General features: G+C 51.4%; 2 protein-coding genes across 2 annotated transcripts in view; both read right to left on the bottom strand.

Annotated features, from left to right (window-relative positions):
• The window catches only part of RAB40C (RAB40C, member RAS oncogene family), a 36,596-nt gene extending 30,371 nt beyond the window's left edge, over positions 1-6,225 (bottom strand). The window contains exon 1 of the mRNA XM_084216421.1: positions 5,743-6,225. Coding sequence (XP_084072547.1) covers positions 5,743-5,896 — 154 coding nt within the window. The 5' untranslated portion in view covers positions 5,897-6,225. The remainder of the gene's footprint in view (positions 1-5,742) is intronic.
• Positions 6,226-11,822: 5,597 nt separating this feature from the next.
• PIGQ (phosphatidylinositol glycan anchor biosynthesis class Q) overlaps positions 11,823-23,723 on the bottom strand; it is a 35,338-nt gene continuing 23,437 nt past the window's right edge. Inside the window, exons 8-11 of the mRNA XM_084216389.1 lie at positions 23,512-23,592; positions 22,431-22,545; positions 18,396-18,457; positions 11,823-14,138 (exon numbers count right to left, since the gene is read on the bottom strand). Of these exons, the coding sequence (XP_084072515.1) occupies positions 13,986-14,138; positions 18,396-18,457; positions 22,431-22,545; positions 23,512-23,592 (411 nt within the window). The 3' untranslated portion in view covers positions 11,823-13,985. The remainder of the gene's footprint in view (positions 14,139-18,395; positions 18,458-22,430; positions 22,546-23,511; positions 23,593-23,723) is intronic.

Raw genomic sequence — 23,723 nt, 5'->3', positions numbered from 1 at the left:
GAGAGAGACACCAAACCTGCCAGACGCTCGGTTTGGGGGTTGGGCTGTGGCTTGATGGGGATTTTTTGTTTGTTGGCTTTGTTTTGGAATTTAAGTTTAAATTGCAGCTGGTTAGTCCCACAACAAGCAGAGCTGGAGGTTCAGCACTGTATCTTTGGAACTATTTTTCACACAAAGGCTATGTAGTAAACAATGGAGAAATAAGAGATGCTGGAGCTGTTTCTGAGTTGCCTGTTCTGATGAGATCAGCTCTGCATCTCTGATGACAGGGAAGTGAACGTCCCTGAAGGACACTGATGCAAGTGCTGGCAGACAGCAGGAATTGCTGCAACAACCACTCTGCAAGCCATCCAAAGAGGTTTCCAGCAGCACGACCAGCACAGTCCAGCTCAAACACATCAGTTGTGCAGCCACTACAGGAACGTGATGGCTGGACTGCACTTGGAACACTTTGCCTCAATCCTCCTTGCACCAGAGTGCTAAAGCCTCAAACTGAAACATTACTCCAAACACTATTCCAAAGAACACAGTCCTGCCAGAAAACAAAGAGCAGTTTCCATGGGTGTGCAGCAGCTGAAGCAGTGGGGCAGCCAGCCCATGTCTACCATGGCCAGGGACAGTGCTGCTCCAGCAGAGCAGGACACGTCGGTGGGAGTGGGCCAGGTGAGGAGGAGGAGGAGGAGGCAGCAAAGCAGCACCAGAACCAAGGCTTCCCTCCCTGCTGATGCCAAAGAGAGCCCAGACAGTGCAGCAGCACCAGGATGAGTACTCAGCTCATCAGAAACCTGGGCTCAACACCTGTAGCTCTCATGCCTATGCCCAGAAGGTGCCACTACATCAGTGCTGGCCCTGTCTGAGGTTTTACTGCACATGGGATCACCCAGCAATTCTTGTCTGCTCAGGAGGGTGAGCCAGTATGAAGAGAGGTCCTGTGCTTACACGAGTTTGAGTTTAGAGCAGAGCTGCTCAGCTACACACTTTTAAGGCTGTGAAAAGTAAACTAGTGTAGCAGGACCTGCAGCCAAACACGGCAGCACCACGGAGGCTGCAGATCAGAAGCGAGAGATCATCTCCACAGTCAGTCTTGGAAACTCAGCAGGCAAGGAGCAGAAGCACTGGGAAACATCCCTTCACATGCTCTCCATGGCAGCAAGGAGGACAACACAGTGTCTCTTCACCCTCGGCCTGTGCAGGCTGCTGTAGGACAGGTTATCTCCTGGTTGGCATGGAACTACCAGGGGAGTTTCTGGTTGTACACTGGTGCCTGATGGGTCACAGGACATATCAGGAAAGGAACTGCTGTAAAGGAAGACTTGAAAGAAACATCCTAGGGATCTCCAGATTCAAACAGTTGCACAGAAACAACTAGAGGGAAAAGACATCCAAAGCTGTGGATCACTCAAACAACCTGGTAATTAACAGCAGCCCCCAGGCAAACAGTGGCGGCTGGAAGGGACCGACCACCTCCAAGGGCTGGGCAGTGTCTTCAGCTGCCTCTCCAGTTCCTCCTGGCCAGGAAAAGGGCAGGAAGCTGCACTGTGCCAGCCCTTGCTCCTGCCAGGGAACGCCAGCCCTAGTGGGCTTGCTGCTGCTGCTGCCCAGGAGCTGAATTCCTGCACTTCTGCTATTGGGGAAGAGCTCTTGGGAAAGATCCAGTATTCACCTGAACCATAAAACCTGTCAGCAGCTATTGCATTGAGCACTTCAGGTGCCTTTTCCCTGACATTGCCTTGAGCCTGGATAGCAGTGGGATACAGCGGGATACCTAAGGATGGTGCCTGAATAAAGGTACTAAAACCCAGCCAAGGGACAGGGTTGAAAGGAGGTGCTGGGACTCCATGCATTAGGGCTGGTGTCAGCACCAACCCTCTGCAGGGCAGGGCTCTCATTTCAACTTCTGTGTGCTCATTGCAAGATCAGAGTGAGGACATTGGCTGCATCCTCATCACTTTCTCAATACAAGCTGAGGACAGGGAAAATAAAAATAAAAATCCACCCCCTTTCCAGTCAAAGCCATCTGCTCCAAAACACGCTCTACTCTCTCCCTAACACACATTTCTGCTTTCCTGTGGGAACAGCAGCAGGTGAGGGGGAAGGCAGCTGCAGAAAAAGCCCTCCATCATGTGAGGAGGGAGCTCATCACCCTCAGGTCTGTGCACTGAGCCCAGCCCTGGCCCTGTTCCTGGGGCACCAGCACTGTCTCACAGGGCAGCACCGGCCCTCTTGCCTGCCGAGCACAGAGAGCTGCCCTGACTCAGCTCAGGGCTGGCTGCTCCTGCAAGCCAACAAACCTGCTGGGTGAGATCATTTCAGCACATGAATAACCAGCTATTCGAGAGTGGATGTGTGACACAGTGGTGACAAAGCCACGGGTCCCTCAGGTGAGGAGCCTCGTGCCCCTAACGCACGCACGCAACGCACACTGCCCCTACTTCACATGCAGCGCCACCACATCCATGTCCCAACCACCCCGGGACCAACATATTTCTGTCCCGCTTCAGTGCTTGGGGATGGATGAGGACAGCTGTTTAAAGACCAAAGTGATCTGTGCAGGGAACTCACCCACAAGTAAAGCACAGTTTCACTCGAGTCTGGTGTAACCCTGAGGCTCGTGGCACAGAGCAGCCCCTCCCTGCACCTGGGGAGAAGGAGCCAGCGCTGACAGCACAGAGGGCATTCAGGGAAAATGCAGGATTTTAGGTTCCTAGGTGAGATCCTCCAGCTGTCCAGAGCAGCAGTGAGGCTCTAAGAACAGCATCCTGCCTCCACAACTACAGATTTGGGAAAGGGAAGGTGAAAGCTGGGAGAAGAGACAATGTTGGAAGCACAGAAGAGCATGAATGTTCTCCCTGTCCAAACAATAGTAGGAAGGCTTAATTCAGGGTCTTCTGTGGATGGCCAAGAAAAGGCAAAAGCTAAGTCCAAATCAGTTACAACAGGACAAAAACAACACTCCCTGCTCTTCACAGGGAGCATGCTTGGCTGATGCTCCTCAAGACTGACATACTCCATAGCTCAACACAAACCAAGTAAGGAACACACAAGTGACAACTGGACGTCAACTTCCTCCTCAAAATGCCACCTTTTTGTCACTAGGAGTTCCATACTCACTGCCCTCACAGCTTGGTGCAGCAATGGTCAGGGCATCGCTCACATCTCCTGCACCAGGAGTAACAACCACCTCTGCTCCCACAAAGGAGGTTTATTTTGCCAGCAATTTAAAGAAAGGACATTGCTGAGGCCTTGCTATGCACCACAGAAACTGCAGGGGCTAATATAAGATGTGCCCAATTTAGAACGAAGTGCCAAGCTCCTAGGCTGTGCTGAGAAGTGACACTGCTGCTCATGGATCCTGAAAAAGGAGGGACAGAAGCACCTATGGTGCTGTATGACAGACACAGCTCCTACTGCATCCCAGGCCCTCAGATACTGGACACAGGCAGGCAGAGGTTGCTTATAGCACCTAAAATCCAATAGAAAAAGGGCTTTTCATCTCTCAGCTGTGTGCTGATCCAACACCCAGATGCCCACAGAGCAGAGAGGAATCTGTCAATCCCTTTTCTAATAGCCTGGGTAAGAGCAGCTAAAACACAGAGCTACATTTACAGAGCTTCACTTCTGAGGGTGTGCCTTCCCCGAGCTGGAAGGACAATCCATTCCACGCTGCATCACAAAACCTGGCTGCTTACAACTGTTTCCACAAAACAGAGTAAAAGCAGCAGACCCCATCAGACGGAGAAGGCAAATGCTCTCTCTCCCCTTCCTGCCAAGGTCAGGGACCTGAGCTCCACATGAAATGTCCCCACCAAAAGAGCAGCTCAAAGCATACACAAGTTGTGCTTTCTGCACTGACCAAAATAGTGGTAGATGACACAACACTTATTTTAAAATTGGGATGTGGGATCTGGGAGGGGATGAGGACAAGGACGACATGCTTACAAGTAGATTTACAAAGAGAACTTCCACATAACATTCTGACATTGCTGTTTTGGGATGGCATTAGGTACGTGCCAAAGAGGATGCCAGGCTCAAGCTGTTCCCAAAATCCAAGAGCCTTTGCTCAGGGGATGGTCTCCGTCAGGGAAGGGGAGCAGCATGCCCTGTCAGCACGTCCCAGCTGTGCCAGAGGCACAGGGAGTTCCACTGCCAAGGCTGTCAGCAGCATCAGCAGGATCAAATTCACTTGGATATCAAAGCCACTCCAGCTGATTATCCTAAAGGTGCGTTGCCTCCCAGAATGAACAGAAGCAGAGACTACCAGAGCAAATATTACTGTGAAACAACAGTATGTGACCTAATTCTCTAATTAGAAATGGGCTCAATTGCCCACAGAGGACAAGGGAAAGTTCTGAAATTATTCACTGAGATTTCTTTTTCCAACAAAAGATGCTGGTATTTAGTTGCTACAAAACAGTGGGTTCTGAGACAAAAGGTCTACAGCCATAGCCAAAATCCCTGTTCTTTGGGTCTCATGCCTATATCAAAGACCCCACTCAACTCACTCCTTTTTCATACCCCGTCTGCTTCAAAGCCACTTCAATCAGAAGACAATTCTAACTGCAACACTTCACTTAAAACAGCCACCCCGTTACACTCTACATGGTAAACACCAACCCCACGGAGCAGTTCCACAGCTCCAAGGTGAGGCAGGCTCTCCAGAAACACAAACTCTCTTCAGGGAAGCTCTGAAGCGCCCAGCACCTCCTCAAAGGCAAACCACACCAGCCCAGCCAGACACCCGAGGAGATGAACGATAGCAAAGCCTTCTCCTTCCTGAAGCGCTGCTCCCATTTCACAGGCAGCTCCCCTTCTGAGTCACCACCTCCCCGTAAATCTCCGTGGAGCAGGTGTGAATTTGCATCAGCTCCTGGGGAGCTGGTGGTGGCTCCAAGGACCCACTGTGGTCGGAGCCACACCACTCTGCACGCTCCAAATCTGGCCCGTGAAGAGCACCAAGGAGCTCCCGATTCCCTCGGGTCCCTGATACAGGCAAAACTCGGCACTACCTGCTCCTGCCCTGGGCTGCAGCGATGATGCAGGGTCTGAGCCCTTGGGGATGTTATTGTGCACGGAGGAGGGGGAAGGATGACAGATTGACACCCACAGCAGGACCCGCACCCCGCCAGGCCGTGCTACACCGTAACTGCAGGAAACGCACAGCGCTACTCCTTGGCTCTTAATTACGGTCTTGTGATACCGTAGTTAATGGTCTGTCATGGGCTCCATTAGGAACCTCGACGGTGGCAGGAGGTGGATCGGCCAACCCGGCCGCTCCCGGTACAGCCACCAAGCCAGAGCGGCTCCGGGCTGGGAATCGGGCTCCAGTTCTTTTGTTACAGCTCCGGCTTCCTCTGGGAACGGCTCGGTCCTTGTGGCAGCCGGGGAGCGGGAGGGAGCCCTGCCCTGCGAGCGGGACCGCTTGGGAAGGGTCCGGCTGCGCATCCAGGGATTACATCAGACACCAGCCCCTCTGCCCACATTCTCCTCCAGATTTGGGGCATTTCAAGGAGCTGAGGAGGCCTCTGAGCTGCCTGCCATGCGCTGCGCTCCCAGTTAATGAAAAAATAAAAACAAAGGAAAAAGCAAAACAACCCCTCCCTGCCCGCCAGCTCGGCGCTGGGCTGAGGGCCCTCGGGGGTCCCCGCGGGATGCGGGTGACAGCAATGGCGGGGGGAGGTGACAGCGACAGGGGTGTGACAGCGATGGGGGTCCTGCGGCCCGGTTCCCCCCAGCCCCCCTTACCGTTGCTGTAGGCGTAGGGGGACTCGGAGGCGCCGTCCTGCAGGCTCTCCAGGATCTCCCCCTTCCCCACGTCGCTGTCGCCCACCAGCAGGAACTTGAGCAGGTAATCGTAGCTCTTCACCGGGCTGCCCTGGGTGCCCATCCTGCCTCTCATCGGCGGGGCGGCCCGGCTCGCATCCTCCGCCCGCCAGCCTCGGGCTGCGGCCTCTGCCCCGCCGCCGCTCACCGCCGGTCGCGCATCTTCCGCCGGGGGCCGCGCTGGGACCTGCGGCGGAGGAGGAGGAGGAGGAGGAGGAGGAGGAAGGGCCCGGCCCGGCCCCGCAGCGCCCCCGCCGCTGACACGGCTCCGCTCCGCCCTCCCACTCGCACAAAGCGCCGCCGCCCCACCGGGCCCCGAGCGCGCTCCGCCCCGCCGGGCCGCAGCACCGCGCCAGGTCAGCCCCAGCTCCGGTCCCGCCACCCACCTCAGCCGGGCAGGGCCGCCCCCGCCTCACGGACCCGCCGCGTCCGCCCGAGCCCAGGCGGTGCCTCGGCCCCGCTCTCGCCGCTCCCATAGGCTAAACCGTGCGTCAATCAGAAATGGCCCCGCCTTATTCACATAGTCGCCGCTTCTATAGGCTTAGACACACGTCAATCAGAAGTGCCCCGCCCCGACACCACCCTGAGAGCTCAAGGGGCAGGGCCAGCGGCGGCTGGGCGGTGGAGGATGGTGACTACAGCTCCCGGTGTGCCTTGCGGAAAGCGGAGCATGATGGGATAGTGAGTCGGGAGGGGCAGCGCCCGACGGGGGAGGAGGTACCCGGGACTGGGGAACCGGGACTGGGGACCAGGACTGGGGAACATCCGTGTGTGCGGGGCACACAGGTGTCATCCAGGAAGGGGGGGCATCCACATGTGAGCTGAGCATCCAGATGGGAGGGGCAAGTAGATGAGGGCGTATCCAGATGAAAGGGAGATCCAAGAAGAGGCAGCACCCAGGATCTGGGGACATCCAGCTGTGAGAGATGTCCAGGTGGGTGGGTACGTGGGAGGGAGGACATACAGGTGTCCTCTCCAGTTATGGGGTGGGCATCCAGAAAGAGGGGTACCCACAATCTGGGGGCATTCAGGTGGATCATCCATTTTATGGCAGGCAGTGGGTTCTTGGGGTGGGGGGTGTGTGCACCCCATTGTCGGTGGGGCAGGGGCAGCCATGATGACATCCAGCATGTCTCCAGGGAATGGGGCTGTGGGTGCCAGGCTGAGCCTGTACCACGACTCCTGGATGTTCTCCACTGGAATCCCTTGGCATTGGCCTGCCATCCCTGAGGAACCACTCCCAAACCCAGTCCCAGGGGATTCCCAGTGGGGAGGTGTGGAGGATCCTCTCCCAGCCATCATTGCTGACAAATCCCTGTGCTGAACAAAGCATCCTGCTCGTCTTCCCAGAGCTGGGCACCTGGGCATTCACCATCCATGTTCCCAGCCTGCTGCCTCCAGTGAATGCCATGTCCATGACCCATGTGCCCCAGCCTGCAAGGATCCTGCAGCTCCTCGGGGAGTTCTGCTGGCTGCTCAGGCCAGAGAGCCCTGGGAAGGAGGGAGAGGGAGGGGGCATGGATTGCAGGAGATGTTTTTATAGAACCACAAAATGGTTTGTGTTGGAGGGGACCTCAGAGACCACCCAGTCCCACCCCTGCCATGGCAGGGACACCTCCCACTGTCCCAGGCTGCTCCAAGCCCTGCCCAGCCTGGCCTTGGGCACTGCCAGGGATCCAGGGGCAGCCACAGCTGCTCTGGGCACCCTGTGCCAGGGCCTGCCCACCCTGCCAGGGAACAATTCCTTATTCCCAATATCCCATCCAGCCCTGCCCTCTGGCAGTGGGAGCCATTCCCTGTGTCCTCCATCCCTTGTCCCCAGTCCCTCTCCAGCTCTCCTGGAGCCCCTTCAGGCCCCGGCAGGGGCTCTGAGGTGTCCCTGGAGCCTTCTCCTCTCCAGGTGAGCACCCCCAGCTCTGCCAGCCTGGCTCCAGAGCAGAGGGGCTCCAGCCCTTGGGGCATCTCCGTGGCCTCCCTGGGCTCTCTCCAGAGTTGTTCCCTCCACACTCACAGGGAGGGGGGGCTGCCCCCTCTTTGGGGGTCTCTGTCTGGTTCCCTCTCCTTTCCCACAGCCTGAAGGCTCGAGCTCCTCTGCCGCCCTGCAGCCATGAGCTCTGGATCCCTTTGGGGGCTTCTTCTGGTGAGGGGTTTGTGTCCTGTGGGCCAAGGGGATCCTCACCCTCAGCTGCTCAGTTTGGCTTCTCCACTGGCAGGGGCCAAACACAGCACCCCACTCTGTGCCCTCCCCCAGCTCCCACGGCTGCTGCCAAGCACAGTGAGAGCAGTGACAGAGGAAAACAAAAGAGCAGCTAAAGCAAACCCAAAGAGCAGCTAAAGCAAACCCAAAGAGCACATGTCCTCCTGCAGCCACTGCCATCCCTGGCCACTGCATTCCCAGGGTAAAGGGGCTTGGAAGGTAAAGTCTGTGGAGAAACATGCACCCAGGGCACAGCCTGGTGGGCAGAGCAGGGGTGGGGAGAGGGGGGACATGTGGATGTTCCTTTTCTCCAGGAGGAGAGAAAAGCCTCATTTCTGTCCAACAGTCCAATGGATCCAAAGCAGTGCAGGTGGACAGGAGGAGGATGGGCAGGAATCTCCTCTATTTTATCTCTCTTTTCTCAGCCTCTGGGTCTCAGTCCTGCCGCTCCACAGCGCCAGCCAAAGGCCTCGCTCATTCCAGGGATTTCTCTCGTCTTTGGTGGGATGGTGGAAACCAAACAGAGCCCAGACAGGTGGGAATTGTGGCAAGAGGTGGGAGGCAGAGGGAGAGGGGCAATCCTGGCAGAGGCTCCTGGCAGAGGGGTGACCTTGGCAGGGGCTTGCTGCAATGTGGGGAGTTTGTCACAGCCGTGCCTTCAGCTGGGAGAGGGAAAAGGAGAAAGGGATGGAATTCAAGGGAGTGAGTGCTCTGGTATGAAGAGGGAAGGAGTGGCCAGAGGGAGCTGTCACTCCCAGACCCAGCTTGGGCTGCTGCTTGGATTGTGCTGTGCTGCAGAAGATTGTCCCCTGTCCTGCCCCCTCATACTGAACACATCCCATGGGCAGGCCCATGAGACATCAAGGATCCTCCCTCTGAATCACAGAACACCCAGAGCTGGAGGAGCATCACTTCAACCATCTCCCAGGCCTGAGGTGGCATTCACTGGATCCTCCTTGCACAAGCTTTGTGGTTTGGCCTTGGCAGAACAATTATAGCTGGACAAATGCTGAAATGCCCCTGTGTGTGAGAGCAGAGGTTTGGGAGCTGCCCTGCCCATCCCTGTGCTGCTGACAGCCACACTGCTCAGCAGCAAGGCAAACTAGAGGTAAGGGCTGGAGTTTCCTCCCAACATCTTTACTGTGGAGTTATCAAAATCCATTGAAGTTCTGATTAAAAGGTTGAATTAACCAATAAAACCTATCAGTAGAACAAAACTCTCCATCCCTAAACTTGCACACAAGCACTGGAATGTGCAGCATCCCTCAGCCCCGCTGCAACTGGCACTGCTGGCACTGGCACTGTCCTGCTGTGCCATTGCTCTGCCCAGCCCTTCTCCCTGCAGAACAGTGATGAGCCTGAAGCCAGTGTGGTTCCTGAGCCAGGGCTCGTTCCTGGACTGGTGCACAGGACTGGCCTGTGTTTCACATCACCAGCCTGTGTTTCACATCAGGGCTGCAGGGGGAAGGAAGTCACCTTCAGCTGGGGTTAGTGGTGACATTTAAAACAAGCACTGTGTCACTGTTGTGGGAGCACTTTGCTGCTGCTGAACGCCTGGTGGCTCACGTGAGGGAAGGAGAAATGCACAGTGGCTTTTAACTTCCTTGCCAAACCTCACTCACAAACACTCACACACTTTTAATGAAACTCTCAATGAGTCAGTGCTCTTTTATAATACTTTACTCAAAACCAGAAAACACTGTGAGGAGGATTGATTACAAGAACTGTGAAGTTCTCACAAACTTCCCCAGTTCCAGATGTTAAATAACAGTGGATGGCAGAGGAGCTGCAGCCTGTCCCTGCCCCGAGCTGGGCCTCGTTCTGCAGCTTCCCCCAAACACCTCCACTGCTCCCTGCTCCAGTACCTGCCCGGGAATGCAGGGGAGTGTTCTGTCACCTGCAGCACTCATCTGTGTGGGACCATTCCTCATATTTAGCCTGCTGAGATGGTAAGTGGGGAGTCTGAGCTTTCCTGGTTTGAGGCTCAGGCGTGGGTAAGGGCTGGAGCCAAAGGTGACAGACTCTTGCAGCAACCCCTAATGCAAAATGTTGAGCCACAGGCAAAGGTGGTGGGCACTCTGTTCTCATCCAGGAAGGCAGATCAGCTGCCCACATGGGGCTTGGATTGCTCTGAACATGTTTATCCTGCACCCAAAACTCCCAATCTAGCTGGAAAGCCGTGTGGCCTCCTGTCATGTGGGAGATCAGCTGAGATCCAGACCCATCCCCTGTGTTGCACAGCACACTCACCCTGTAGAGCCCCAGGGCTCTACACTCTAGGCCGTTCCTGACCCTGCAGACCTGGACACTGCCAGGTTTGGGGTGCTGCTGCCCAAGCCCCCAGAGCTCCCACTGTGAGCTCAGCACAGGCAGGAGTGTGGCAGGAGAAAGGGCTCTCTGCTACCAAGTCCAAAAAAGGACCAAGGAGCAGGTAAGGGATCTGAGTCAATGCATAGGCACCCCCCCTTACCAAGGCTTTATCCCCCAAAAGGCAAAGGGGCTGCTGAGCTGTGCCTGAAGAGAGGAAACAGGAGCAGACATGACACAGGACTGCCAGTGTTCACATTCACTGAGGCAATCTGAGTTACGGCGTCGCCGAGCTCTGCACAACACAAGGACAAGAGTCATGAACTGAAACACATCAACCCCTGCCTGAGAGCAGGGAACACCTTTCCACTGTGGGGATCATCAGCCACTGGCACAGGTTGTTGGAGTTGCCATCCTTGGAGATATCCCAAAGCCATCTGGACACGGTCCTGAGCAACCAGCCTTGGGTGGCCCTGCATGAGCAGGGGCTGGACCAGAGCATCACAACCTCCAGCAGCTCCCTGTGCTGGTGTGACCAGCAGGTCTAAGCATAAAGGCTAAGTCACTGGGGGACAGAGTTAAGCAAGAAGATAGTGTTGGAGCAGCAGAAAGAGGCAGCACAGGGCAGAAGGAAAGCAGCTCGTTCTCTGCAGGGTGAAATGCAGATTTTCCTTACTCTACTGGAAGTCAATATATGGGTTGTGTATTTGTGCAAGAGTCTTTGTGTGGTCCTGAACAGGGCACAGTCCAGCTGCAGCATCAGGGAAAACTCCCAAACCCATAACCAGAGCTTTCAGTGCAGTAATTACTGAGGTTTCCTTTCAGCATTGTCACATGCTGTCCCTGGTTAGGGAAAGAAAGTATTTCTCCAAGGCAGAATTTCTCTCTAGGATCGAGTTTTTCACAGAGTGAATCACATTTTCCTTTGCAAACCCCCTGCCTAAGTAAAGAGGGGGTTTGTGGCAGCACTGGGAACCAAAAGGTGGGAGAAATAATAATAAGGAAATGCAGTATTAAAAAAAGTCTGTAAGATGAGTGTCTTTGACTGATGGCTGGCAAAGCCTGCTTGCTGCCTGCTATAAGGGGTGCGTGGTAGGAATGGGAGATCTGGAATTTTTAACTACTTCTCATCCAAGGGCTGCTCTGGATAATATGGATCTGAGGACAAATCTGCCTTACCAGCAGCCTCTTCCCTGAGGAAATGCCAGCACTGGGCCAGTCTGTGCTGCCGTGGAAGATGATGCTGATCCTAACTTCTAATTAGAGAGATGACATAAGGTCAAGTGCTCTTGAGCAGGATGTCTGCTACACTGTTGTAATGTCTCTGCACAGAGTCGGAAAGGGTGGGGGAAGACTCTTTCAGCAGGGACTGGAAAGGAAGAGGAGAGACGTGGCAAACATCCAGCAGAAGCAACTCAGATGCTCAGATACCATTGCAGGCAAGGAGAACACCCAGTGCAAGGAGCAGAGAGACAGCTCAGGCACCAGCTCTGGGTGACACAGGAGAACTGCATGCACAAGGAGCCGCCCCTGCCCAGCTGGGCTGCTCGAGGTTCTCTGCTGCAGAAGACTCAGGATCTCAGGTTTGAGGAGGAGCTTTTTCTTGGTTTGTTATTTCCCCACCTCAGAGTCAGTAGCAGCCTTTAGTAAACAAATCCAACACTGGAACATCTGATACATCTGGCAGGTTCCCAGTAGTTACTGGTTTTCATGGCTCTGTGCTGCCACTGGGGCTATCGTGGCATTTGAACCCTAAGGACCATGATTAGGACCATCATGAACTGTCCAGTCCCACAGAAAAATTTTAAAAGCCAGGATATTAGAAACATTATTTTCACAAGACCAAAAATAACAAAGTGTCTCACAGCAGTCAGCAAACTGAACAGCGCAGGTGTGGGAGGAACCAGGGATATCATTTAGGAGCTCCACAGGAAAGATGAGAGGGAGGTGAGGTGTAAACCTGCTCTGCTCAGTGCCAGGTGAGGATGGGGCTCATGACTCTGACTTCAGCTGAAGTGAAAATGTTATTTACACCATTCATCCACTGAATGCATCACAGCCTGCAGTTATTCACACCTGGAGTGCAGAGAATTCCTCAGGTAGTGATCATTACAAGAAAAGAAGATGCTGCACAGGAGTTTTAAGCACAGATCATCAAAGAACAAGCTCTCTGCAGTTTCTGCAGGCAGGGATGTCCCAGCCAGAGCCTGTAATAGCAGATGAGGGGGGCTTTGCCACACTGGCTTTCCCAGGGATTTGCCCTGGCTCAGGGTGACAGGGCATCACGTAGTACCCATGTAGTCCTGCCTCCCTCACGTGTCCCTAAGAAACCTCAAAGGCCTTGGAGCTTTGCCTGCTAAGGAATGTCTGGACCATGCACCTGCCTGCAGAGCTTCCTTTTCTCCTGCTCAGGTTATGCCTGTAGAGGCACTAACTGCACCATGAGGGGCTTTTAGCAGCTCCAGACAACCCAAATACATCTGGCCAGGGATGTCCTAAAGCCAGGGGGGGCATAACCCTTCCCTTTTGTGACAGCTGCCAGCACATGAATGAGACACAGGGCTGGGGTAGGAAACTCTGACCCTCTTGCTGGGATTGCTGACTGAAGGCTCCTACAGGCCCAGGGCACCTTGCCCTGCCAACGCCCACTGGAGCACAGAGGCAGCCATCCAGAGAAGGGCTGGGCACTGCAGCCACTGCACCTTCTCTTCTTCCTCCTCCATCCTTGGTTCCTTGGCCAGCCAGGGGAAAAGGGGCAGGATTCAGCAGAGCCCTCACCTGTGCAAAAAGCAAGGTACAGTGACACTGACTCCTTGTTTGAGCTGGGGCAGAGGAATGAGCAGAGCTGGAGGAAGTGTATTGTATTTTAATTTGACACAACCACTGCATGCCCAGTGGAACATCCTCCAGTGCACAGGCTCCCTCTCCAAGAGAGAGAACAGGAGACACATCAAAATGAGACCAGAACATGGAAAGCCAAGCACTCATGAACTTTGGAAATGTATCCAAAGCAAACTACTCTGCCAAGAGAAATCACAGAATCATGATAAAACAATCTGTGCTTCTGGGCCTCCAGCCTCACTCTTCCCACACCTCTGGTGCTGCAGTGAGGGTGAGTGCAAGCCCTCCTCAAAAGAAATTAATAAATATCCCATGAGCTCAGACACCCAGCTATTCAGTTTTCAGTGTAGGACTCCACAAGCTGATTCTTCACATGGTTTTGATCAGCTGGCTTGAGGGCTGAAGTATAAAAGGTCCAAAACATGCTCTGGCTGAAGGCACCACAGCATTGTGGCTCAGAACCACCTGAGGGGATGATTTGCTATGGCCCTGTGAGCTGACATGGAAGGAGAAATTCATCCCCAGACCATTTGGGAGCTGCTCCCTCCATGACACTGAGTTCTGGTTTCATGAGGCACTGATGGGTTTAAGCTTTTGTTTCCAAAATAATCATTAGCATAATATACAAACACAGTGTAGGGGAAGAGAAAGCCGAAAAATAATGTTTAAAAATACTTGCCTTTAAAAATTCAGCCCTTCCTATGTTACCAAAATCTGTTTAAAGGGGTGGAGCAGTTGCTGGCTCTGAGCAGCCTTTGGTCCCAAAGCATTAGGAGTTGGTAAGTTTTTCAGGTCAAGTTCCTAAGTTCTTCCACTGTCTTTAGTTCTGCTTGTCTCCTTTGTGTTTCCAAGGGTAGATGAGCTCTCCAAGGAACAGTTTCTTGCAGAGAGATGCCCAGGAGTCCCTGGGATAGCAGCTGTAGGTAGGCAGTCTGTAGGTCTGGACCACACCTCCATAGGAGAGGGGGTTGATCTGTGTGAAGAAAGAGGGACAGCAGCAAGGGAAGCATCAGTCCTGCTCCTCACACAGCACAGAATCCCTCCCTGGCTTGCTAAGGCTGTTTATCCTTCACCACCATCCCCCAACATTAACACACTGAGCTTGGCAAGGGGTGTCACTAGAGTCATTCCCAAGCAGAGGGGCAGACAAGAACCAGCACGACAGCTGGGGGAATGAGAGGGGAGTGTGTTACACACCAGAGTGGAGGGGACAGTGGCTGGGGAGACAGAAGACAGCAACAGAATCACAGAGTCATGGAATTTTTTAGTTTGGAAAAGACCTTTAAGATCATTGAGTCCAACCCTTAAGCCAGCACTGCCAAAGCCACCACCAACCCATGTCCCCAAATGCCTCATCCACGCTGCTCGTGAACATCTCAGGGATGGTGATTCCACCACTGCCCTGGGCAGCTGTGCCACCATCTCACCACCCTTCCCATGAAGAAATATTTCCTAACATCTTATTTAAATCTACATCTAGTACTGCACTGGGGATGCACTGGGACTCCAGGAACTCCTCTGGAATTTGGCTGTACCTGTTGTGAGCCCTCAGCCCACAGCTGTGTGTGAAGTTAAACCTGGTATCACCCGAAACCACCCAGTGGAACCAAGTCTCAGCACAACAGGATCACACCACAGAGCTCCTCATTACCATTTTCAATTAAGTTTCCTTGGCTGAGTTAATCTTTTTCAATTTTACTTCAATCACCACCCCAAGTCTGTGCCTACAAAAGCTCTGCCCACGGTCCCCAGTTGCTGCATTGACCTTTTGAAGACAGGGATGTGAACAGACACATTTACTGTACAAGGGGTGACAGAAGCATGTCAGACCTTGGAAATGCTCATCCCAGTGAAGCATTCAGGGTAGGGAGGCAGGTGAAGTCCACAGAATGGATGCAGTGTGGCATGAAAAGGATGCACAGCACAGCCTCCAAAGGACCAAAAAGATGGCACAGAAATGGTGGGGCTTAGGGCATAGACCATGAAAGATGCCCAGGGGTGGGGACTTACAGAGGCAGGGAAAGCTTGGTCAGTGGAGAGAAATGGAAGGACATCCTTCTCTAGCAGAAGGGTTCAGCTCTGCTGGAACCAACCAAGCAGCTCTGGGAAAGGAGACTAGTTCACAGCACAGAATCCAGCCACAGAGGAAAGAGAGACAGCAAACCCATGCACAGAGTCACTACTTGGTCAAAGCTGAGTATTTTTTTTGTCCACTAAAAAGCATCTGGGTTTCTGGGAGTTTGCCTGTGCCACCAGCTTGCTTCAGCTGCTTGGAGCTCATGGAATGGTGAGGGATGAAGCCCCAGTGCCTACAGAGATCGAGCTCTTGTGAAGTGGGGTTGAGCTAAGAGTTCATTAGAACTAATGCTGGAGATCTTTGTCAAATTAGTTTCAAAGCACAAGATTGCTCAAGCAGAAGGGGGAAATGCCTGTACACAGAAGCATCTCTAGGAAGTTTAGGCAAAAGGCCAGGGCAGCTGCTTGCAGGGAAAATTATAAAATAGAATAAACAGCATGGGGGGAAAAAAGGCCAAAGAAACCTGTCCCCAGCACTAACAGCTGTAAAACCCAAGTAACTATTTCTGCCCATTTCCTCAGCTGTAGGCAAAGCAGAGTGTCTGAAGTGCAAACATGCTGGGGGAGGAGGACAGGAACTGCTGCTCCTCAAGTGAGAGACACAGCTTTGGCTATTAGCTGTGTGGGCTGGAAGGTCTGCACACAACATTTCTTGTTGAGAAGCATCTCTGGGTGGAGTGGTGATACCCAGGGGTAGCACTGGCCACTGTAATAAACAGGGCTTCTTACACCCAGAGCAATTCACATCCCTGCCTCTCCTGGTACAAATGGAAGCAAACAGGCAAAACTCATTATTAGTGAAGAGGCAATATTTGTTCCCCTTATGAAAGTTCTGTAGGTCAAAGCTATAATAAACCCTGCTAGAATATCCATCCTAATGGAGATGTTCCTTTTCCCTTCCTCTGCTGTTTGACCCTTTCCAAAGCAGGAGAAGACGAGACTTTCAGCAGAAGGCACACGAATGGATCAAACTCATTGTGATCTAGAATCCCAGAATCTCAGACTGCTTGGGTTAGAAGGAACCTAAAGTTCATCTTGTTTCACCCCTGCCACGGCAGGGACACCTCCCACTGTCCCAGGTTGCTCCAAGCCCTGCCCAGCCTGGCCTTGGGCACTGCCAGGGATCCAGGGGCAGCCACAGCTGCTCTGGGCACCCTGTGCCAGGGCCTCAGCACCCTCACAAGGAAGAATTTTTTCCTAATATCTACTCCAGACCCGCCCTCCTTCAGCTTAAAGCCAGTTTTCTCCCTGGGCTATCCGTTCTGTTGAGCCACACTGCCAGAAATATTTCTTCTTGTGCACCAAAAGAAATGACTTTAAACACTAATGAAAATACTGATCTATGTAAGACTTCCTGAAGAATATTAAGTAGCATTTGAAATGGAAATATCATCACCCATCCTCTGCCCCCCTTCAGGGTCTGGACTTTGCATTCCAGAGGCACTATCTTAAAAATCAAAACTAACCCCTTGGCTGAACCAGGAGCTGGTTGGGAATGCTCAAAGCCAGCATTATTGATTTCTATCCATTCCCAGTGGCCCACAGGACAGCTCAGACTATCACCTACAGCTGCAATTACTTTGGGTGTAGGTCCATGCATCCAGCCTGACTTCTACCAGGCACTGCTCCAAGAGGGCTTCCACACAGAGAAGGGGCAAAGCCACTGCAGATTCTCAAGAAAGGCACATCACTGTGTACAATAAATAAGAATTTCACTTAAAAATAGGTTTTTTAGACTACCCTCTCCAAAGGCCTATCACAAAGTGGGTTATTCAGCAGGATTTCTGACACAAGCCCATTTTTCATTTCCACCAGCACAAAGAGAGCAAAAAAAGTGCCTTTTCTGACTGTCTGCTCATTACTATTGGAACAGAAGGCTGGGACAGACATCTACAGCAGCACTTCCACCTCTTGAGGTGATGACTTGTGCTATATTCCAGATAGAAAATGGATCTGCTTGCAGGTCCAAAGAAAATTCATCACAGTCATATGACTCATTGCCTTTGCTCAAGTCTTTTCTCTGTGGAGACTCCATCCACCTCATCTCTCACACACACTGATGCCAAAGCCTCTGCTTAGCAGCTCCTATGCCTCATCTCTGGTGTCTGGTTTCCTTTCTCTGGAAAGAGAAAGGAAATGTGCCATGAAGGATGGCACATTTTGGTTCTTACACCACTATCCTACTGAAAGGCAGGAGCTGGGAAGACAGCTTGCTTAGAGCATGCTAGTTTTGCCCTAGAAGACATCTGTAGAAGGGATTCCCTCTGGAATTGCTACTAGCTGGTTTGCTGGTTCCCTGCTAGCCTGACCTTTGCTGAAAAAGGGTGGAACTGGTGATGGAAAAAGCAAAAGGACTGGGAAGCTGCATTTAAATCCTTCCCACACACTCCCCCAGTGTCCAAGTGCTTTTATAAGTGCTATACACTACTGGCAGCCTCTCCTCTTTAGGATGCAGAGAGCTAGAAAAGCCTCCCTGGGACATGGCTGTGTTCCTGCTGGGTCAGGAGATGGAAATTTCACTCCTGAAAGTGTAAGGAGAACTTTCCTGCTGCCAACACCTCATTTCTTTTCAGAAGATAATTTCCCTTAGTATCTTTGATGCCAGAGCGTGGGAATGGGGGGTTACAAAAGCACAGGTAAGCTTTGCCCATACCCCTCACCAGGGCAGCCCTGGAGAAAAGCAGGAGGCCCTTTCTTCTCTCACCTTGCCCAGGCTCTCGCCCTGCTGGCCTCATGGAGCAGCAAGGCTTTGCAGCACCAGTGGAGGGGAAGAGCTTTTCCTGCTGCTTCATTCTGGAGGGTAAACTGCCTTCTTTTGCTTCTCCCAGTGTTCAGCAATTATGACATGAAGCTGCACAGGGCCAGGGGGTGATAATGGCACGAGGTCTTAGTCCCAGAAGTAACACAGCTCTGTGTTTCTCCTACTCCCCTTCTTCTACATTTCACTTCACACCACTCAGGGCACTGCATTTCCTTCAAACACAGGACACAAGCAGGGCACCAAAAAGCACAGAAAGCAGCAGCCAGCCACAGCAACACGTGATTATTTCCCTTGATTCAGCATTTTACAGCTGCTAATGTTGAAGTGGAGCCTTTCAGTGGGAGCAGCACAGAGGGACTGGGGTCACTCTGGGGGCAGGCACGGGGGCCTTACCTGCATAAGGAGACGCAGAGGTTTTCCATCCTGCTGCTCAAGGACTCTGAACTTCACTCCAGCTGCAAAGACACAAAACAAGGAAAGCAAACCCATGGTGGGATTGTTGGAGTCTCCTGTGCAGGGCAAGGAGTAGGACTCAATGATCCCTGTGGTCCTTTCCCACTCAGGATATTCCATGGTTCAATGCCTGGAGCACAGACCATGAATTTGCTGCCCAGTGCTGTTGGCGGAGCACTGATTCCCTAGAAACTGTCTTCAGCCTTTCTGGATTTGGGAACATTCCCCATTTTCAACAGGAAGCATGAATTGTCTCAACAAAAAGTAGAGTAAAAGTAACCTCTCCCACCTCCAGCTTGAAAACTCAATCCTAGGGAAAGTACAAAGCCTAGAAATCAGCCAGCCAGACTTGAGGATGATAGAGGGACTGGAAAAACCTTCCACTTTTCCCAAAATTTCATCAGAATGGGAACTCCTAGTTAGCAGCAGACAGAGAGCCTGCCTTTAATTTGTGCTCATGTGGACAGAGCACATGTGTAACTCTGTCCCTAGTTCAGGCTGAGGGAGGGAAGTGGCTGACCTGGAGGCATTAAAACATTTCAAAGCAATCCCTGCCCATTAATCCCAGCATCCACATATTTTTAAGAGGCTAACCCCACCAAACCTGCCACTTTCCTATTTTCTCTTGGATTTGCCTCATTGCCCATACTGTAAAGATAAATAGGAAAGATTTTGGATTCCACGGGCAACACAGTGCACACACAGATTTAATACAATGTTTCAAAGGTAACAGCTTGGACCAGAGAGTCATTTTTCTTACAAAGATGTCAAATTACTTCACAGAAATAAAATCACCAATGCATCTCTGCAAACCTGTTCCAGCCAAGCATGCCCTGTTATTCTTTCCTGCAGGTAAGGAGATGAGACAAGACTAAGGCACAGATCAAACACTGACAGGAGCACAAACAGAATAACACTCCTCACCATTGTAAGGGCCATTGCTGCAGTATCTCTATGACTCTTGAACACTGAAAAACCAGAATGTTTTCTCTTTTTCCTAAAGCTTTGAGTTAATTAAAATCATACAGTTTACTTCTGGGACAGAATGCTTTTCTCTAGCACACAGCTCTGGTTTAAACTCTCTCCCCAAATCATAAAACTTTTTCTGTCCAGGACAGGAAGGATTTATCTGCATTTTGCTGGATTATATTGATAGAGGGGCTTCCCCAGTGGCTTGAAACAAATGTTTGAGTACCCTGGGCCTCACCAAGCAAATGTGCTGGATGACCAAATTGCTCAATGTGATTCACAGAGCTTTGGCTATGAGGAAGTGTCTAAGCCATTCCAGGAACTACTTTTCTGGCAAACTGTCAGAGAGAGACAGAAACAAGCAGGCACTGAAGGTTCAGATACATGGTCAGGCACTCTGGAGTCTTACCCCAGGAACAGTAATCCATTATCCCTGCAAATGTTGGTTCTCTAGGTCCTGGCCACACATCTCCCTTCTCAAGCTACAAGCCAACACTTTCTTAATTAGATTAGTTAATTGCTCAAGAGTCTTAAACTTCTAAGGAAACACAAGCACAAAAAGGCTATAAATTGATTTCAGAATGACCTGCAGGTGACTGCAGAGCTCAGGACCCTGAGCAGTTCCCTCCTTACAGGAAGAGCAGGAAGGCTCAGGCTCCTGCAGATCACTCCAGCACAGAAGAACCCTGAACTATTCCCTGACTTCCAGCCAGCTCCAGAGCTCAGGGGTCTGCTTTTCCTGCACAGAGGCATCAGCAATGGCACAGGAGAGGTCGGGACATGAATTGATTTGCTTTGTTTCACATGACAGCACACTCAAGTGTGGGTTTGTACTCCAGCAATTGTGGCAGGTCCTACAGGACTATGACAAAACCTGTCCCAACAATTCCAGTGTGAATGCTGGGAAAGGGAAGCACAGGAAAAACGAGCTGGCCTGTTCACAATAAAACAATGCTGGTAACCTGTGTGTGGGCACTCTGAGAGACCTGAAACCCCTGCTGTGCCTTTCTTCATGCTGTGAATCCACATCCCAGCCAAGGTGGCACCCCTTCAGCTGGCACTGGGTGCACAGAACTCTTGCACAGAGGACATCAGCTGTGATCTAGATAAGAAAGGTTTTTGGAAGTCATAAATATTTCACTTTGGATGTGTGGAAAGAAAAAAATGCATTTAGTTTCTGGTGTGTGGATGGATCATTCACCTACCCCTGGCCTTCATCAGTGGAGTATTTTGTCAATTCAGACACTGAATCAAAGAACTTGGAGGCTACATGCCACAATGAACTCAACCCCCTTTCTACCAGCAAAAACTATCCATTCATGTTGGTAGAACCATCTTGATGGTGCCTGTAAAATCAGCTGCCCTAACACCTGCCAGAGGATGTCTTCTCCAAGTTCTAAGTCTGACAAGGGAGGCAGCACCTCAGCAGTGAGCACACCATGTGATGTGTACTCTCTCAAGTCCTTTGAGTTGGATTCAACTGCTCCATCTGTTCCTGCTGCCATGCCACAGTTTTGTGCTGGGGCAGAGACACAGGCTGCAGAAATGCTCAGAAATGCCTCTTCCTCTCTCAGGCACCAGGGCACTGCAGTGCCAGTTAAGGAACACAGCTGAGAAGTCAATCACCTGCTTGGGTGGGGGCTTGTTTCCTGCAGCAGAGACCTGGCTGAACAGGAATGAGGAGAAGTAACCTGTGGCCTTACATAACCTAAAGGAATTCATGGTCTTAAAGCTCCTAGTGGCACCAAGATTTCCTCCTGCCCTACATCCTGCCCATTACTGGGTGAATTTTCTTCAGCAGCATCTCCTCTTCCCCAAAGAGAGCCCTGAAGGGTTTAAGAGATTTCTGCCAGGAAATTCACAGGAACCTCCTGAAGGCTCCCATGGAAAAGCATCAGAGGCTCAGCTCTACCTTCCCAAAGCTGGGCCTGGCAGTGCTCCAGCAGACAAAGCTGCTGAGGTTGCCTCAAGCTTCCTCTGCCTTTGATGACTGGCCTTGGTTTACTGATGATCAAGCTCTTTCTTCTATGCTAAATTCCTGCTGCATGCTCTTTAAAAGGATGGGAGATAATAACTTAGATGTGCTTGACTGTAACTAGATCAACCATAGCTGTGGACAGTCAAAGGCATTCCAAAATGAGTCCTTACTCTGGTGCCAGCCCTGGTTTATGGTTATCCATAGTGAAAAAACAATGACTGGTTTCAAAATGGTGAAAGATTAGTCTCAAAAAGGGAATGATTATCTGAACTCTGCCCAGAGCTTTGAAATTCATCCAAACACCAGGGCTTCAGTCAGTCAAAGTCAGCATAGAACTGAAAGAGCTCCATTGATTTGCAACCACTGCAGATCCAACCCTTTGGAACAGCTGATATTCCAAGTATTTTTGTGATTTGGCTAGTTTCAGAGGCCAAACACTCAAAGTTATGAGCTTGTTTCACAGAATCATGGAATATCCTGATTTGGAAGGGACAAGGATCATACAGCCCAGCTCCTGGCCCTGCACAGACACCCCAACAATCCCACCCTGGGCATCCCTGACAGCTCTGTATAAACACTCCTGGAGCTCTGGCAGCCTCAGGGCTGTGCCCATTCTCTGGGGAGCCTGGGCAGTGCCCATCACCCTCTGGGGGAAGAACCTTTCCCTGATTTCCAACCTGACCCTCCCCTGGCACAGCTCCATGCCATGTTTGACTCACAGAAGTTTTACCTGACCTGGTAGTCCGGAACTGGAATAAAAGATGACCTTGTTTATATGGTTCTTGTTTGGATGCAATTTTTAGTGGCCAAGGGCTTTCTAAAGGTGCTCCTGATTCTGCTTCAGGTTCAGATTTCTTTCCATTGACATCCTCATCCTGCTCCTTGCAGGAACTGGTTCACATCAGGGACACCTTGGGTTCTTTCCAACCCCCACTGCATCCTCAATTCAGGAGTGACCCAGTGCACCAAAATCAAGCACATAATGCAAAATGCTTGAAGTGCTGCAGGGGTAGAGCTGAGGGACTCACCTGCAAGCCTGTAGGATCTGCAGAGGCGAAGGATGAGGGAATAAAGAGGCAGGGAGTCAATCAGGTCCACCAGCAAGTGTATGAGGCCCTGCACAATCACCACCAGCAACCGGAGCTACAAAAACCAGTTTAACAGAACATCTCAGGAAACTGGAGATGAAACACTTGTAAATTCCTGAGCTGAGTTGGGATCTAACACTGCTGTGTGCTAAGCTAAGGCCTCCCAAAGCGGGTGTGATGTCTGGAGGTGCTGAGCGTGCACACCCTGTGTGAGGGTCCTCACCAGTCTGGGTTTAAGGGGTAACTGGAAGGAAGCTCCTACAGTTGGAGAAGCTGTGACCAGGAAGGACATGAGAACTATTCCACTTTCAACAGCCACAGTTGAAAAGGAAGCCCAAATTCTCCCACTTTGAGTCAATTCCATCACTGTGTACCAGTGAATGTAAATTTTCCTCTCTCCAACAGTGAGCTGCAACAGCTCATTTCTGCCTGAAGAAACCCCACATAGAGTTTAACCAAGAGCAGAGCAGGCAGAAATGAGCTTCCTGCTCTGTGTTTTCTGTCCCTGAATAAAGCACCTCCTTTTGTCACAATGCAGTTATTTTCTGCTGCCAAACTCATCTGAAAAGAGAGGGCTCAAAAAAGATGCTGAAAGCATGTGATGGCCACTGTCTGTGGAAAATTTGGCTCTGGGCAGACCACAGAGAAGACTGGTCATGTTGGGGGAAGGAAAAAAAAATAAAGAAGTTCAAACCTCCAAGGAAAGCTTGGCTGAAAAAATTTAATACAGCAAGTTAATTGCCTGAAAAAAAAGTTCTGGATCAGACTAGAGAGGCCATCACCACAGATGTGGACAGAAACATATCAACTTCTGAAAGAAAGAGAGGGGAACAGTTTGTCCTGCAGCCAGGATTTGCTGGGAATTTCCTTTGGAAAAATACAAACATGAGCTGATGTGAGAGAATCCTTCCTAAGGCATCCACAGTTTTATTTTCTTTATGGACGACCATAAATGTCTAGGAACCCATGTTTTACTACCTCAGAAGAGAGTGTTTGACTTGTTTCAAGGGTTAAATCTTACCAGAGTAAACACCAAATAATACAGCGCAGTTGTAGGCAGAAGGAACAGCAGGATTGTGAACAGCAAAGTGCCAATAAATAACTAGGGAAAAGGAAACACAATCATGAGCAGAGCAATGGTAAAATAAAATACATTACAAATAAAAACAGGAGACTCTGAGGCAATGGAAGTTTGCAGGACTCCTTAATGTGTTTTTATCTTGCCTGTGTGAA

The sequence above is a fragment of the Fringilla coelebs genome, assembly GCF_963513975.1.
Source record: "Fringilla coelebs genome assembly, chromosome: 16".
Taxonomy (NCBI): domain Eukaryota; kingdom Metazoa; phylum Chordata; class Aves; order Passeriformes; family Fringillidae; genus Fringilla; species Fringilla coelebs.
The sequence above is the reverse complement of the archived record's forward strand: the minus strand, read 5'-3'. Positions and strand labels throughout refer to the sequence as shown.